The following is an 18,853-nucleotide window of genomic DNA, read 5'->3' as shown; positions in this document are numbered from 1 at the left end:
TATTACTCAAATTGCCTTCCAAGTGCAGAGTCTGTTAAAAGTATAGACAGGAGGAAATTTTGTAAACACACAAGTAGGAGACTTTAGTTAGTGGAGATAACTTGATTAGAACCTAACTTGAAGTAATCACTTGCATACAGTGATAGCTACGTCTGAAAAGAGATGTGGAAGATGGACATAAAGACCTTGGGTATAAGCTATGGAATTTTTCATTTAATCACTAGAAAATTGGGAGTCTTGGGGAATTAATGACAATATGGATGGAAGGATAAAAAGGAATTTGAAGAAAAGGGAATCTTGGATATTACTCTATTTAAAATGTTTTCATGCTCAGCGAAATAAGCCAAAAAGAAAAAGAAAAATACCGGATGGTCTCACTCATAGCAGGAATCTAGAAAACTTAAATAAGGGACCAGGAAAATGAATATAAGAAAGTGAAAATCAAAATCAACAAAAAACTATGAACCAGAGACACTTTTTGGGGGGCGGGAGGGGAAGGATTGGGGTCAGAATGGGGCGTTTGCAATTGTATGGGGGAATATAAAAATAAAATTTAATATTTAAAAAAAAAAAAAAAAAAGAAAATCTGTGTTTGAAGGATCAGAGTATACACTTTAAATATGCCACTTTGGGCCTCCCTGGTGGCGCAGCGGTTGAGCGCTGGGTTGCGAAGCTGCCCGCAGCCTCTGCAGTGCCGGTTCGATCCCTGGCTGCTGCCTGGCCACCAGAGGAGGGTCCCACATGGCGCGCAGACCTCTCCCGCCACCCGCTGCTCCCCTCAGCAGTGTATTTCATCAGTCTGCCTGCTCTGCTCCCTGCTCTGGCTCTGGTGAATTCTCTCACCCTCTCGCGCTTCCGACTGTACCCAATGCTTGTATAAATAAATAAATCTTAAAAAAAAAAAAAAAAAAATAAAATGTTTTCATGTCTTGGGTTGAGGCTCAGTATGTGACTGATAATTATAATTTTAAACTATTTCAGAAGTAAGTTTTTTTTTTTTTAAAGATTTGTTTATTTATTTATACAAGCACTGGGTACAGTCAGAAGTGCGGGAGGATGAGAGAATTCACCAGAGCCAGAGCGGGGAAAAGAACAGGCAGACTGATGAAATACACTGCTGAGGGGAGCAGTGGGTGCGGCAGGAGAGGTCTGCATGCCATGTGGGACCCTCGCTTGTGGCCAGGGATCGAACAGGTACTGCAGATGTTGTGGGCAGCTTTGCAGCCCAGCGCTCAACCGCTGCACCACCTGGGGAGGCCCATAGAAGAAGTTTTTATGGAACAATTCATCAGCAGACACAAATATGTGTGCACACACACAGATACATATGATGACACCTTTGAACTACCAAATAGGGTTTAATATGTGGTATTGTGTTTACTGAATAGTTTTTCTACTTTGACCTCTCCCACGGATTCAACTTCCTTCTTTAATGCCAGTCCAAACCATGGTCCCCAGATTCTTCTGCAAAGTATTGAAAAAGACTATCCTTGGTTGAGTATTGTTTGAGAATCAGAAAGAAGAACAGATTAGAATTTTGTTCTTTCAGTTGCAACTCTTTTATCTGAGGTTTTATAGCCTTATGTTCTCATCTCTAAAAGTAGCATGATAATACCACCTCATGGTTTGTTATGTGAATAATTTGATGGAACATGTATGCAGATGATCACCATATGTTGTGGACACATAAAAAAAGACTCATTTATTTTTATGACTGTGTACAGACTTAATGTTTTAGGAAGGACAAACACTGAGCAATAACACAGAGAAATATTTAACCAGACCATAAACACAAAAAGAATCATCACCAATTTTACACTCAAAGAGGCAATAGGAATTCTCATATCTGTAGCAGTTTATCCCAGGGAGGATTCTCAGTGTTTGTATCTGTAATAATTACTAAAGAAGGTATTTCAGAAAAAGTGTGGTACTTGAGAATTGGTGTCAGAGAGCTGGGGACTACAATTTACTTAATTACTATGAGTCTCAAAATTTTTGACTATCAAATTAGGTTAGTAGTATTTATGAATTATCTTTTCAAGAACTGTGTTGAGAATAAAATGCTCTATCACTATATATGTCTGTAAAGTGTTCAAAATAGTGATTACAGGGCCTCCCTAGTGGCGCAAGGGGTTAAGACGCAGAACTGTGAAGCTCTCCACAGCCACTGCAGCAATAGTTTGATCCCCAGCCAGCCAGGGAGCAACCAACATGGCTCAGCAGACCTCTCCTGACTTGCCATCTGCTCCCCTCAGCAGTGTACTTCCGTCAATACGCCTGTTCTGTTCCCCACTCTGTCTTTGGTGAATCCTCTCACCCCCACACCTCTGGCCTGTACGCCAGTTCTTGTATGCATAAATAAATAAATCTTTAAAAAATAGTGATTACATATGGAAAGTAGCAACCTTTAACAAGTATCAGCACTATGAAAACTTACCTTAGCTGCTTTAGATGATTTTAGAGATGTTGGGGGGTGTTCAGAAATAATTTCTCCTTGAAACTTGTGATAAGTAGCTTTTCTTATGAAAAGATATGTCACACGTGGGAAGAACCTTTTCAGATGATTCGCTGTCAAATCTGCATTTGTTAAGAAGTTGTATACATTGAACATGTGCAGTTTTTTGGGGAGTGTATCATTGATACCTTAGTCAACCTATTTTTAAAAAAGAAAATCTCGTGAGTCTAAAGCATTTCATAGCCCAAAGCCTCAAAACTTTTTTTGGAACTCACTGTTAGTTTTTGGATTTAGCATGCATTCCCTGGAAGCACTATGGCGAATCATCCTCTATCCATGACTGTGGTCCTGTAGGGAAAAAGGCAGACAGTGTGGAGAAGATACATTCAGAAGACCCCCTCTGCCCAGGAGGAGATGTGAATAGCACCCAAACACATGTTCACTTGCCTTTATAGATTTTAGAAAGGTTTCTATAAAGGTTCGGGGACCTTGTCTTGTAGCTGTTGTTTTCTCCCCTAGGATTTAATTAGCACTTTTGATGGAAAGGTTTTGTCTTGGAAGCAGGTAGTCTGAAGAGACAGGTTTGAAAAACACCCATTTTTTTTTTTTTTTGAGTAGGGAATTGTATTCCCTGCACTTAGAACCTAAATACACGAGCATCCCATTTTCCTGTTAAAAAAGTCGATGTCATGTGGATTCCTGGGTGCCAGCACTGTGTGGACTGTGATATATTCATAGCTTCCCTGTTGACTCATATCACAGATAGAGTCTATTTCTGATCAATATTAAACCTTTATTGGGAAGGCAGTATTGCTATCTTGAAAGCTAGATCAGTGAGGGCATGGCATTTAATTGGCAGTCATTTAAAATGTTTCATTTTAAAAGCTATTTTTTTCCTCCTGAAATATAATGAGCAAGTAAAATTGCATGTATTTAAAGTATGTATGTTAATATTTTGATATAACTAGGTGTGTGGAATAATTGCCACAATCAAGCTATTTAACATTTTCCATGATTCACAGAGTTGATATTTTATTTTTGTTGTGATGAGAGCACTGTATATCTACCCTTACTAAATTTCAACTCTGCAATACAATATTAACTTTAATTAAATTTTTATATAGATTTCCAGAAATTCATCTTGTGTAACTGAAAGGTTGTACCCCTTGATCAACATCTTCCTATTTATTCCTCCTCCAGGCTCTGGCTACCACTTTTTTATTCTGCACCATGAGTCTTACGCTTGTATATTTCATAAGCTCATGCACTATTGCTCTTTCTCTCTGGCTTAATTTCACTTATCACAGTTTTGTCCGAGTCCATTCATGTCATCACACATGATAAGTTTTCTTCATTTAAAAGACTGTATAGGGCCTCCCCGGTGGCGCAGCGGTTGAGCGCTGGGTTGCAAAGCTGCTCGCAGCCTCTGTAGTGCAGGTTGGATATCCGGCTGCTCCCCGGCCACCAGAGGAGGGTCCCACATGGCGCGCAGACCTCTCCTGCCGCCCGCTGCTCCCCTCAGCAGTGTACTTCGGTCCTTCTGCCTGCTCTGCCCCCCGCTCTGGCTCTGGTGAATTCTCTCACCCTCCCGTGCTTCTGACTGTACCCAGTGCTTGTATATATAAATAAATAAATAAATAAATATTTTTTTTAAATAAAAGACTATATAATATCCTATTCCGTTTTGATGGGGTTGCATGTGTGAGTGTGTGTGACATTTTCTTTACTTGTTTACAGTAGACATATAGGTTGTTTCCATATCTTCACTAATGTGAATAATGTTGCAATAAAAATGAATGTAGATATCTATTTGAGATACTGATTTTAGTAGTTTATGCTGTCTTTGCTCAGATCTTGGTTAATAGATTATAGCAGATTTTTTTCAATTAAATGATGTAATTTCACACCCTGCTTGAATAGCTAGTTCAAAATGAAAGTGTACAGTGCACTTGAAGAGACATGGAAAAGTATAATTAATTGCACTTATAACAAGATGGAAGTACAAACACACCAAGTGATATATAATATAGTTCAGCTCATATCCTGAAATTGTTCACATTCTCAGGCCCTCACTTTCTTAATCCAGTCTAGGACTCATGTTACAAAATATCTTTCCTCTCTAACAGATCTTTTATTTTTTATTTTAATAAATTTTTTTTTATTTTTTACATCATTGTTCATTTTTAAACAATATTTGCTTCTCCACCCCCCCCCAGGTGTATTCCCCATATAGTTTTCTTTACCAATGCACCCGTGCACCATCACATCAGTTACCTGAGCTCTTCCCTCCTTCCCTCTAATCCCTCTCCCTCCTCCTCCCCTGCAGGATGTCTCTGATTTATAGTTGTCTGTTTTTGCTTTGTTGTGTTTTGTACTGTTATTATTTTTTTACGCTGATGTCTTATTTGGTCCCCCTGTATTCCTGCTATAATTGAAACCATCCAATATTTTTCTTTTTCCTTCTGGCTTATTTCACTGAGCATAATTCCTTTTCGCTCCATCCACGTTGCTGTGAATGGCATGAGTTTACCTTTTTGATGGCTGAATAATACTCCATTGTGTATATATACCACATCTTCTTGATCCAGTCATCTGTTTTTGGGCATTTGGGTGGTTTCCAGTTTTTACCTATTGTAAATAGTGCTGCAGTAAACATAGGGGTACAGGTGTTCTTTTGAATCAATGTTTTTGTGTCCTTTGGGTAGATCTTTAGGACTGGAATTGCCGGGTCATATGGTTGCTCCATTTGTAGTAGACTGAGGAACCTCCAGACAGCTTTCCTAAGTGGTTGGACCAATTTGCACTTCCACCAGCAATGTAGGAGAGTTCCTTTTTCACCACATCCTCACCAACATTTTTTTTGTTGCTTATTTTTTTGATATGTGCCATTCTTACTGGTGTAAGATGGTATCTCAATGTGATTTTGATTTGTATTTCCCTGATTATAAGGGATGTTGAACATTTTTCATATGCCTGTTGGCCATTTGCATTTCCTCTTTGGAGATGTGTCTTTTAAGTTCTTCTGCCCATTTCTTGACTGGATTGTTTATTTTATTTTTGTTGAGCCATGGGAGTTCTTTGTATATCTTTGTGATCAGTCCTTCATCAGTTGTATGGAGTGCAAAGATTTTTTCCCATTCGGTGGGGTGGCTCTTTGTTTTGGTTAATGTCTCTTTTGCTGTACAGAAGCTTTTCTGTGTAATGTAATCCCAGGTGTTTATCTTTTCCTTGATTTTCTTTGCTTTGCGTGATGAGTCTTTATTTATTTATTTATTATTATTATTTTTACTGGAGTAACATTACAACATTATATAAGTTTTAGGTGTACATGTTTAAAGACCAGCATGTGTATATGCTACATTAAGCCCACTACTAAAACCCCAATTCTATTCTTCACTATAAAATTGTTGTCTCTTCTCCAGTTTACCCACCCTCTTCTCGTCTTTCCTTTCTGGTGACCACTAATTAATCTAACTGTTTAAAATTTTGCTTGTTTTCCTTAGTTCATCTGCTTGTTTCTATCACATGAGTGAAATCATATGGTACTTGTTTTTCTCTGAATGATTTCACTGAACAGAAGCTATTCTAAAGTCATCCATGTTCAAATGGCAGAATTTCATTTTTTCTATAGCTGAGTAGTATTCCATTGTGGAAATACATTACATCTTCTTTATCTATTTGTCTGTTGATGGGAACATAGGTTGTTTCCAGCTGCTGGCAATTTGAAATAGTGCGTGATGAGTCTTTAAAGATGTTATTGCAATGTATGTCTTGTAATTTTTTACCTTTATTTTCTTCTATATATTTTATGGTTTAGGTCTTATGTCCAGTTCTTTTATACAGTTTGAGTACTATTTTTTGGCATCCACCTCGCTTCCTTAAGAATACCTTCCACTTCAACCCCATCACCTCATTGCACAGATACATGGTGCTGTTTATTTTCTATAGTGCTTGATACTTTTATTTTTTTTTTAATAGTTGAGATCTTGCATCACGAGGCCAGAGACAGTTCTGTCACTACTCACTGTTGATTTTGGGTCAGTTACCTAAACTCATAGTGCCTCAGTTTTCATCTCTTTGTAAATGGGGATACTAACAGTGCTCATTACAAAGGGGATGTCAGGTAATGTGTTTCACGTGGGACCTAGTGCATTGCACTCAGTAGTTCATTACTGTCATTGTTACTATTGACTAACACAGTGCCAGGTACATTTATGATGTTCCACAAACTTTTATTATTGAAAAAAAGAAGACTGTAGAATCCAAGTTCTGACTGCAAGCCTGATAATTATCCAAGATTGGTAATGAATGTTAACCTTTGTTAAATGTCATGGTTTGGTCAGAAGGACCGTGGGAGAGTGGGAAAAGCAGTTGGTTGCCATTTTGGCAAAGACTCCTAACATTAATTATTCTTCCCTTGAGGAATTAGCACAGAGGTGAGTTGTCTGTATGAATAAAGTCATGTCTGTGTATAGCAAGCACTGAAAGAGTTGAAAAGGTAGGACTGTGAAGATTTCTCACTCCGATTAGACATGGGATCCTAGACACATGAGGGAGTAAATATGTGGCTTTGCATTGAGCACAGGTGCTCTGAAAAAGAACTTAGAAGACTCAGTTTCCACAGATTTTCTCATCCAGGAGACCTTACATCATCTGCATGTATCTTGGTAATTGGATTTGCTTTTCTAGCTTTAAAATGGCTACCATGTTTTTAGGGCTAATATTATGGCTATCAGACCAAATTCTATACAAAAACTAAGAAAACCTGTGAACTTCTATGAGTCCCATAGAAATAGAAACCTGCTAGGACTACTGAAATTTTAATCTGCTCTTCAAGCTCATTTTAAGTACAAAGTAATATATCTAAGGGGAATCGGGGAAAAAAGTCTAGTCTCTGGGATAGTTTATTATTCAAAGCTGTCAGGTCAAGCTGAGGAATTCTAGCACACAGCATTGTTATGTAAAAGAAGCACAGCTTTTCTGATTTTTCTTTTGGGACTTTTCTAGAAACTCTTGGAATGTTTTTTTACAGTAAATTTACAGTATTTTAAGATAACTGTGACTCTATGGCATATACTTGGGACTGAAGCCCTGCAGAGTTTAAGGACTGAGTATGTAGAGAGCCAATTGATGACAAGTCAATAGCTCAAAACCCTAAATATTGAGGTGGGCAAAAATAACTTTTTATTCTGACCAGTTTGTATGTAAGAACCACCTGTGACTTATTTGTCATATTTTTGTTTGATATTGATATTAAGGGCCATAATTAACATGTTTGATGGAAAGTTTGGATTCTAAGCGCAGCACACCCTCTTAAAAAATAAGTCTTAGACAGCTTTGTGGTATGTCAATTTTCCTCTTCCTACTTTCTCTTTTCCTTCCTTCATTTATCCTTTTCTCTTCCTCTTCTGCCCTCTGCTCCTCTCCCATAAATTCATGTCTGTATATTGTGAGAATTGAAGGAGTCGAGAAATTGGTACTTCTCTCCTCTCTCTTCTGTCCCTTACCCCCTCCTCTTTTATCTCTTTCCACATTCCCCTCCTTCTTTTTCCTCCTCCCAAATGCTTTGTAATAAATACCTTATGTTGTCCAGGACTGTGGATATAAAAATGAAGAGCTCATAAGACTGGTGTGGCACAACATTCTGCAAAGCATGTATGTGAAGATGAACTGCGTGGAAGTTCCCTGTTTCCTGGCAAACTCCTCACTCAGTCATAAGAGTCCAATCTGGAACGTGTAAATTTGTTATGTTTTGGGATATGGATTCAGCAAATGAATTAATGAAATGAATAGACAATAAATCCCACAAAACAAGCAAAGTAAATCATGATTCAACTTTTGTGTAATGATTCTCTTAATAGCTTTTATTTTTGTTGTTATTTTTCTGCTGGCCTTTGTTTTTGATATTAATCTTTGTTTTTCTTGTTCTGTTTTTCCTCACTTCGTTATCACAAGTTTTCGAAATATTTGTTGGAGATATTTATCACTTGTGTTTATCACTTGTTTAACAAATTGAAAAAAATTAGGCACAAAGGTAAATTAATGCTATAGTTCTAATAAGGGGTAGATCCTGAAGCCCAAACCAAGCCGTAGGATTTTAAACCCATGTCTTCTTTGCTTAATGCATTTATGTTTCTCTTTCATCTTTTTCTTCTACTTTCTTTCATTTTGAGCTCTTTCTTTTCCTTCTCAGTAAATTCTTTATTTACTTTGGCCAATATTGGGGGTTAAAAAAATGAATAAGATTACAGTTGTAGTAAAGCAAATATTTTTGCCATCAAGGACTCACACTGATGAATACAAAGAGATGAACGTGACAATGTGGTAAGTGCAACAATAGGCATTTACCACAACCTGTGAGATTGAGAGAAGGCAACAATAACATTTTTTCTTTTTTTGAGAAAGTGGAGGAGTTTCCAGATGGGTAAGTAGGAAAAGTTATGGTTCATGAACGAAATTCTGTTTTTCTTTAAAGTTTTATTTTTGTTTATGCATACAAGAACTGGGTGTAGGCCAGAGGTGCTAGGGGTGAGAGGATTCGCGAGAGACAAGGTGGGGAGCAGAACAGTCAGATCTAGTGAAATACACTGCTGACGGGAGCAGTAGGTGATTCAGGAGAGGTCTGCTGCACCAATTGTGGTAGCTTGCTGGCTAGGGATTGAACTCATGGCCATCCCTTTTATTATTGAAACAAGGAACATCAAATACTTGGGAATAAACCTAACAAAAGAGGTAAAGGACCTATACAAAGAACTATAAAACGCCGCCCAAAGAAATAGAAGAAGACACAAAGTAACGGAAAGACATCCCCTGCTCATGGATTGGAAGAATTAACATTATTAAAATGGCCATCCTACCAAAAGCAATTTACAGATTGAATGCTATTCCAATAAAAATGTCAATGACATTATAAAAGAAATAGAACAAATATTGATGAAATTCATATGGAGCCACCAAAAACCCCAAATAGCCAAAGCTCTCCTGAATAAAAAAAGAAGGGAATGGAGGCATCACATGCCCAGATATCAAACTAGACTACAAAGCCATAATAATCAAAACTGCATGGTATTGGAACAAGAACAGACACATGGACCAATGGAACTGAATAAAAAATCCAGAAATAAACCCACAGATTTACAGTCAACTAATCTTTGACAAGGAACAAAGAATATGCAATGGAGCAAAGAAAGTGGGTTCAATAAATGTTGCTGGGAAAACTGGTTGCTACATGCAAAAGAATGAAGCTTGGCTACTACCTTACACCATGTTTGTGATTCTTGATCCTCCCATGGTGGGTGAATACGTGTGACATAACAAATATACTCCAATGTTACAGTCTCCCTTAGTCTTGGCATTCCTTCCTCTGTATTAATTATTTTTTTTAAAGTTTTATTTATTTATTTATACAAGCACTGGGTACAGTCAGAAGTGCAGGAGGGTGAGAGAATTCACCAGAGTCAGAGCGGAAAGCAGAGCAGGCAGAGTGACAAAGTACACTGCTGAGGGGAACAGCGGGTGGCAGGAGAGGTCTGCGCTCCATTTAGAACCCTCACCCTGTGGCCTGGGATCGAACCGGCGCTGCAGAAGCTGCGGGCAGCTTCGCAACCCAGCGCTCAACCACTGCACCACCAGGGAGGCCCCCCTTCCTCTGTATTAAACCAAGGCAGGTTGGGCCCTCTCAATTCACTGACTGTGGTGTCCATGTCAACAGACTAAACAACCTGCCAGAGCTATTTCTTATTCCCTGAGCTGCAACAACTAAGTCCAATCTCTGTGCAGTGGGCCCCTATCAATAAATTCAGCCTGGTGCAAGAGTGTGTTGCTTTCCCTGCTATCCTACATCCATAAGATCCATTTGAATACACATTCCCTGGTTTTCTGTCTATACATTAGAAAATTACAACCTTCTTCTAGGTTGTACCTTGCACCTACTTGTAGGGATCAGCTGGGACTTGAATCTAGTTATGGGTCTAGAAGCAAAAAGGGAAGTGTGGGGCACCAGCATGTCCTACAGGGAAGCAGCCTTAGAGGAAACCCTTCCAGTTTGCTCAGGCAGAGTAGGGCCTTTCCTTCAGAGGGGGAGGCTGCTGTGGGGTGAGAGAATCTTTGCCTCTTCTCCTTGCTCATTTTTGTGGTCCATTTCCTCAGTTTCCTAATCCAGCCAGTGATTTATGTCAACACCTGCATTTCATCCATGATTTTTATTTCCCTCTAATTGTGATCTTATACCAAGTTCTTTAGGATATAATGCATACATTTATTTCTTGAACACTTTCTATATGTTTGTGTTTCCTGGATGCAGACTCTGAGATGGGGGTTTTTATGAGTGTGCTTAAAAATTTAAATGTAAATTTCTTAAATTTGGGCCTCCCCAGTGGCGCAGCGGTTGAGCGCTGGGTTGCGAAGCTGCCCACAGCCTCTGCAACACTGCTTCGATCCCTGGCTTCCCGGCGAGGGTCCCAGATGGCACGCAGAACTCTCCTGCCGTGCCCGCTGCTCCCCTCAGCAGTGTATTTCGTCGGTCGACCTGTTCTGCTCCCTGCTCTGGGTCTGGAGAATTCTCTCACCCTTCTGCGCTTCTGACTGTACCCAGTGCTGTATAAATAAATAAATCAATCTTTAAAAAACATTCTTAAATTTAAATTTTTATGAATGCAATGTATAAAAATAAGTGATAATGTAAACTCAATTATTGTAAGGGAGAAAAAAGGACATGGCCTCCATTAGAGTCTGCCTTCACCTGGAGCAGGGGAGCTCCAGAGAATAATTTGTATTACTTACACCTCAAGAGAAAGGGGACCAGCCTTGTTTCTTTAACCCCTGTGGTAGCTAGTGAGAGATCACAGGTGGTCACTGAAGTGGTGGACACAAGCACCCTGATTTCCTGGCACCTTTGTCCAGAGAGGACTGGATCTGTGGGCTGTTAGCCATCCAGGCACGTAACAACTGGTGTGTAGGTGCCCTGGCCCATTGAAGGAGGTGAACTGGACTAAGCAGTATTCTCCACACTGCATCACCATTGGCACCCCCAGAGTTCAGGCCTCCATCCTTGTACACCCAAATCATTATAGTAACCTAACTGCTCCTCTGCCACCAGTCTTGTCTCATTCCATCATTTCCCATATTTCACTCTAACATTCAAGACAAGCTGCGTAACTCACAAGCTTACACAGCTCTTTGAACGGTACTTAGCTTTCAGCTTGGACACTATTATGAGGCCCTTTTTTATCTTCCCTGTTCAGAATGCTCCAACTTCATCTCTTGCTATTTACCCTTTTGCAAACTCAGTATCCTGCTTGGTACCTAGCATGACATGGAGGTTCAACAAGTGATGGTGACTTAGATGAATTAATAATGCCAACCAGATGAACAATAAAGCCAGTGGAATTGGTCAGGTGTCCTGCATACTCTTTTTTTCACCACCTGGCATGTACTATGGCTTCCTTCTCCTAGGACTCTCCCATCATCTCATGGCCATTTGCTTTGCCAACAGACTTCTTCTGGGTCCTGTATTTGCTTTCTTTTCTTCTAGGAAGTCTCTCCTCACCTGAGAGGTCATGGTTCCTTCTCAGTGTGCTCTTATAGTACGCTGTGTTTCTGCTGTGCTGCTGTTTACAATACTGTTGTCGTTTTCTACTCTTTTCTGGGATTCTTTCAGTGGATCCATTAGTCTGTGAAGGGAGGACCCACACAAGTCCCAGCAATTATCAATGAGTCTGATATATTCCTAAGGCTCAAAATATTTGTTGCTTAGTACATAGTACCTTAGTACCTTAAATTGTTTGCTGTGCAGATGGAGCTGCATATTTCTAAAAATAGCTGTTAGTAATGAAATGTTATCCCCAAATAAAATAAATTACAGAGTAATATACCAAGCAATTCATATTCATGGGATAATAAAATCTTGCTGAAGGCAGGGAAAGTATCGAGGTAAATGATTGCATATAGGTAGTGATTTGCTGAGAGTCTGTTTTAATTTCTCTCTCATCCTCATTTTTGAAAAGGGTGAAAACAAATTGTGGTTTCGCGAAACATCAAACTAGAATGCTCCTCAACATTCGATACATATAAAGGTATGAAAGAATTCTCTAGCCCCCAGTATTATCTTTGTGCTCTGTATTTCAGTGATATTTTACTTTACTATATACTTTAGCTCAATATTATCATGCACATTGTGATACCTTATTGAAATATTGTTAAAGAGTAGGCAAAATTTTTATTGAGTATAATTGTATATTTAATAGAAATTCGTGTTTGACATTGAGATTTTCTTTTTCAGCTCTTCCTGATAGATTAGCAGCCTGAGATACATAACAATACCGAAGCATTCTGAAATCTACAAGGAATTTGAAAAATGTTGTAATTTTCATTAAGTGGTTACATAGGTTCAATAGCCCATTACTTTAAACTCTAAAATAGTTATATGCTATAAAGATACAAGAAATATATTGTTATACTACTATGATATCTAAAAATGAAGTTATTAACGACAAATGATTGGTATTTTAGTTATAGATAATAAACTAACAATCTCTTGCTCAAAAAAAGGTAACTAGTACAATTATCTTATAACTCACATAATCATTACTTGACAGTGTATTATAGCTGGTGAGACCACAGTCTGGGATATCAGATTTTGATTACTTGTTCTTTGATATACCTGCTTTTGGCACCTTATATTTTTTGTCAGTTTCTTCACTTGAAGTAGGGGCGTGAACATTGCCTATCTCATATGATTGTTACAGAGATTATGCTAGTTACAATATATTTCATTATTGCTTTTACTTTTATTAGAAAGCAAGACTGTGAATCTGTATGCATGGATGACTTAGTAAAACTAAACCCCATTTGGTAGTATATTCTAAATATGCAGTCTCTAGATGATGTGGAGGATGCTTTTCTCTTTCTGGCATGCTCTTTTTTTTTCTCCCTCCATTGCATTGAGCTATTTCTTAATCCCATAGATATTCTTTTTTTTTCAAAGATTTATTTATTTGGTATGCAAGAACTGGGGTACAGGCCACAGGTGTGGGGGTGTGGGTGAGAGGATTCAGCAGAGACAGAGTGGGGAACAGTACAGGCATATTGACCAAAATACACTGCTGAGGGGAGCAGCAGGTAAGACAGGAGAGGTCTGCTGCACCATGTGGGTAGCTCTTTGGCAGACTGGGGATAGAACTCGTGCTGCAGAGGCTGCGGATAGCTTCATAGTACTGCATCTTATCCCCTTGCACCACCTGACATATCCCATAGATATTCCTTGCTGAGATCATTCGCCATGTATTTTGGACTCTTGCTTCAGTTGAATCAATTGTGTGCTCCAAATACACTTATTTGTCACCTGAAATAGCTTTCTTACTGTACAATTTCTTCATGGCATCTTTCATCTGGGCATTTCTCAAGGTATAGATTAAGGGATTTAACATGGGAGTTATCATGGTGTAGAACACAGCAACTGCTTTATCAATGGACAGAGTAGCTGCGGGTCTCAAGTACATAAATGTGCAGGGCACAAAGAACATGATGACCACTGTGATGTGGGAGCCACAGGTGGAGAGGGCTTTGCGCTTTGCCTCCAAGCTGTGGTGCTTTAGAGAGCACAGAATGGCCACATAGGAGACCAACAAGAGGAGAAAGTTTAACAGACAAATGAACCCACTGTTGGCAGCAACAAATAGTCCTAGAGTGTGGGTATCAGTGCAGGCAAGATTGAGCACAGGATTCAGATCACACATAAAGTGATCTATGACATTAGGACCACAGAAGGGCAGTCGGAAGATGAAGAGGATCTGTATGGTGGCATGAATTATGCCTCCCATCCATACGACTCCCACTAGCAGGCCACATACCTGCCAGTTCATGATGGTCGTGTAGTGCAGGGGCTTACAGATGGCCACGTAGCGGTCATAAGCCATCACCGTGAGCAGGATGACCTCATTGCCTCCAAATGAATGTTCCCAAAATATTTGGCTCATGCATCCTTTGAATGAGATGGTCTTTTCATAGAGCGAATTTATGATCAGTTTGGGAGTGCTGACAGAGGAGTAGCAGGCATCAATGAAGGAGAGATGGGCCAGGAAATAGTACATTGGTGCCCCTAATGATGGGCTAGCATTTATGGTGATCACAATGAGCATATTTCCCACCACCGTGATGATGTAGATGAGAGAAAATACAACAAATATGATCTTCTGCATCTTTGGATTCTCTGTGAGTCCCAGTAGGACAAACTCTGTCACGTTGTTCCTAATCTCCATGCGTTTTATGTGATGATTAATTAAATGACCTGAAAACACAAAGTTTTTTAATTAATGAACCTTGGAAGTATTAAACTTCTACATTTTAGTAAGTAGTAAACACCTGGATTCTACTGAGTTGTCAATTCTTTTTTTTTTTAAGTCTTTTTTATTGAGTTAATATTAGTTTACAGCATTGGTCAATTCTTTTGAGATTTTTGTTTCTAGAAATCAAAAAAGGTTGGGCTTCCCCTAGTGACACAGCAGTTGAGTGCTGGGCTGCGAAGCTGCCTTCAGCCTCTGCAGCACCGGTTCAATCCCCGACCACGGGTGAGGGTCCCACATGGCGCACAGACCTCTCCTGCCACGCCTGCTGCTCCCCTCAGCAGTGTATTTTGTTGGTCTGCCTTTCTGTTCCCTGCTCTGGCTCTGGTGAATTCTCTCAACCTCCCGCACTTCTGACTGTAGCCAGTGCTTGTATAAATAAATAAATAAATCTTCAAAAAAAAAAGCAAAAAAGGTTATGCGTTGTGGAATATTACTCAAATTGCCTTACAAGTGAAGATTCTGTTAAAAGTATATTCAGGAGGAAATTTTGTAAACACACAAGTAGGAGACTTTAATCAGTGGAGATAACTTGATTATAACCTAACTTGAAGTAATCACTTGCATACAGTGATAGCTAAGTCTGAAAAGAGATGTGGAAGATGGACACAAAGCCCTTGGGTATAAAGCTATGGAATTTTTCATTTAATCACTAGAAAATTGGGAGTCTTGGGGAATTAATGACAATATGGATGGAAGGATAAAAAGGAATTTGAAGAAAAGGGAATCTTGGATATTACTCTATTTAAAATGTTTTCATGTCTTGGGTTGAGGCTCATTATGTGACTGGTAATTATAATTTTAATTTATTTCAGAAGTAAGTTTTTTTTTTTTTAAAGATTTGTTTATTTATTTATACAAGCACTGGGTACAGTCAGAAGTCCAGGAGGGTGAGAGAATTCATCAGAGCCAGAGCGGGTAACAGAACAGGCAGACTCATGAAATACACTGCTGAGGGGAGCAGTGGGCACGGCAGGAGAGGTCTGCTTGCCATGTAGGACTCTTGCTTGTGGCCAGGGATCGAATGGGTACTGCAGATGTTGCGGGCAGCTTTGCAGCCCAGTGCTCAACCGCTGCACCAGCAGGGGAGGCCCATAGAAGTAAGTTTTTATGGAACAATTCATCAGCAGACACAAATATGTCGCACACACAGAGATACATACGATGACACCTTTAAACTACCAAATAGGTTTTAATATGTGGTATTGTTTTTACTGAATAGTTTTTCTACTTTGATCTCTCCCACGGATTCAACTCTACCTTCTTTAATGCCAGTCCAAACCATGGTCCCCAGATTCTTCTGCAAAGTATTGAAAAAGACTGTCATTGGTTGAGTATTGTTTGAGAATCAGAAAGAACAGATTAGAATCTTGTTCTTTCAGTTGCAACTCTGTTATCTGAGGTTTTATAGCCTTATGTTTGCATCTCTAAAAGTAGCATGATAATACCACCTCATGGTTTGTTATGTGAATAATTTGATGGAACATGTATGCAGATGATCACAATATGTTGTGGACACATAAAAAAGGACTCATTTATTTACTCATTTATTTTTATGACTGTGTACAGACGTAATGTTATAGGAAGGACAAACACTGAGCAATAACACAGAGAAATATTTAACCAGACCATAAACACAAAAAGAATCATCACCAATTTTACACTCAAAGAGGCAATAGGAATTCTCATATCTGTAGCTGTTTATCTCAGGGAGGATTCTCAGTGTTTGTATCTGGATGAAACATTTGATTATTTATATCATTTAATAAACTTTTTTCCCTATTATGTATGTGAAATATAATTGAATTTTGTTTCATCCTTATTACGAGTAATAATTACTAAAGAAGGTATTTCAGAAAAAGTGTGGTACTTGAGAATTGGTGTCAGAGAGCTGGGGACTACAATTTACTTAATTACTATGAGTCTCAAAATTTTTGACTATCAAATTAGGTTAGTAGTATTTATGAATTATCTTTTCAAGAACTGTGCTGAGAATAAAATGCTCTATCACTATATATGTCTGTAAAGTGTTCAAAATAGTGATTACAGGGCCTCCCTGGTGGCGCAAGGGTTACAGACGCAGAACTGTGAAGCTCTCCACAGCCACTGCAGCAATAGTTCAATCCCTAGCCAGCCAGGTAGCAACCCACATGGCACAGCAGACGGCTCCTGACTCGCCAACTGCTCCCCTCAGCAGTATACTTCCGTCAATCTGCCTGTTCTGTTCCCCACTCTGTCTCTGTTGAATCCTCTCACCCCCCACACCTCTGGCCTCTACCCCAGCTCTTGTATGCATAAATAAATAAATCTTTAAAAAATAGTGATTACATATGGAAAGTAGTAACCTTTAACAAGTATCAGCACTATGAAAACTTACCTTAGCTGCTTTAGATGATTTTAGAGATGTTGGGGGGTGTTCAGAAATAATTTCTCCTTGAAACTTGTGATAAGTAGCTTTTCTTATGAAAAGATAAGTCACCCGTGGGAAGAACCTTTTCAGATGATTCGCTGTCAAATCTGCATTTGTTAAGAGGTTGTATACATTGAACATGTGCAGTTTTTTGGGGAGTGTATCACTGATACCTTAGTAAACCTATTTTAAAAAAACAAAATCTCATGAGTCTGAACCATTTCATAGAGCCCAGAGCCTCAAAACTTTTTTTGGAACTCACTGTTAGTTTTGGATTTAGCATGCATTCCCTGGAAGCACTATGGCGAATCATCCTCTATTCATAACTGTGGTCCTGCAGGAAAAAAGGCAGACAGTGTGGAGAAGATACATTCAGAAGACCCCCTCTGCCCAGAAAGAGATGTGAATAGCACCCAAACACATGTTCACTTGCCTTTATAGATTTTAGAAAGGTTTCTATAAAGGTTCGGGGACCTTGTCTTGTAGCTGCTGTTTTCTCCCCTAGGATTTAATTAGCTCTTTTGATGGAAAGGTTTTGTCTTGGAAGCAGGTAGTCTGAAGAGACAGGTTTGAGAAACACCCATATGTTTTTTTTTTTTTTTTTGAGTAGGGAATTGTATTCCCTGCACTTAGAACCTAAACACACGAGCATCCCATTTTCCTGTTAAGAAAGTCGATGTCATGTGTATTCCTGGGTGCCAGCACTGTGTGGACTGTGATATATTCATAGCTTCCCTGTTGACTCATATCACAGATAGAGTCTATTTCTGATCAATATTAAACCTTTATTGGGAAGGCAGTATTGCTATCTTGAGAGCTAGATCAGTGAGGGCATGGCATTTAATTGGCAGTCATTTAAAATGTTTCATTTTAAAAGCTATTTTTTTTCCTCCTGAAATATAATGAGCAAGTAAAATTGCATGTATTTAAAGTATGTATGTTAATATTTTGATATAACTAGGTGTGTGGAATAATTGCCACAATCAAGCTATTTAACATTTTCCATGATTCACAGAGTTGCTATTTTATTTTTGTTGTGATGAGAGCGCTGTATATCTACCCTCTTAGTAAATTTCAACTCTACAATACAGTATTAACTTTACTTAAATTTTTATATAGATTTCCAGAATTTCATCTTGTGTAACTGAAAGGTCATACCCCTTGATCAACTTCTTCCTATGTCTTCGTCCTCCAGACTCTGGCAACCACTTTTCTATTCTGCTAACATGAGTCTTACTCTTGTATATTTCATAAGCTCATGCACTATTGCTCTTTCTGTCTGGCTTAATTTTACTTATCACAATTTTGTCTGAGTCCATTCATGTCATCACACATGATGAGTTTTCTTCATTTAAAAGACTGTATAATATCCTATTCCGTTTTGATGGGGTTGCGCGTGTGTGTGTGTGTGTGTGTGTGTGTGTGTGTAACATTTTCTTTACTTGTTTACAGTGGACATATAGGTTTTTCCCATATCTTCACTAATGTGAATAATGTTGCAATAAAAATGAATGTAGATACCTATTTGAGATACTGATTTTAGTAGTTTAAGCTGTCTTTGCTCAGATTTTGGTTAATAAATTAGAGCAGATTTTTTTTCAATTAAATGATGTAATTTCACACTCTACTTGTATAATTTCCAGCTAG

The 18,853-nt window shown here is 38.7% G+C and overlaps 2 protein-coding genes across 3 annotated transcripts in view; one reads left to right on the top strand and one right to left on the bottom strand.

Annotated features, from left to right (window-relative positions):
- Window positions 1–18,853, top strand: part of LOC119254495 (olfactory receptor 4A47) — a 409,525-nt gene that overhangs the window by 370,973 nt on the left and 19,699 nt on the right. Inside the window, exon 1 of one of the 2 annotated variants that reach the window (XM_037521597.2) lies at window positions 12,512–12,528. The exons of the other annotated variant lie outside the window; for it this stretch is intronic. The gene's annotated coding sequence lies outside the window, so the exon portion shown is untranslated. Of the gene's footprint in view, window positions 1–12,511; window positions 12,529–18,853 lie in introns of those variants that run through there. 2 annotated transcript variants of the gene reach the window in all.
- Window positions 13,786–14,712, bottom strand: LOC119254499 (olfactory receptor 4C46-like). The gene has a single exon (XM_037521600.1). It carries the CDS (start codon window positions 14,710–14,712, stop codon window positions 13,786–13,788), a length of 927 nt encoding a protein of 308 aa, XP_037377497.1.

Source organism: Talpa occidentalis, unplaced genomic scaffold (assembly GCF_014898055.3).
Source record: "Talpa occidentalis isolate TD23 unplaced genomic scaffold, MPIMG_talOcc4v2.1 talOcc4.3, whole genome shotgun sequence".
Lineage (NCBI taxonomy): Eukaryota > Metazoa > Chordata > Mammalia > Eulipotyphla > Talpidae > Talpa > Talpa occidentalis.
This window is presented reverse-complemented; position numbering and strand designations above follow the sequence as displayed.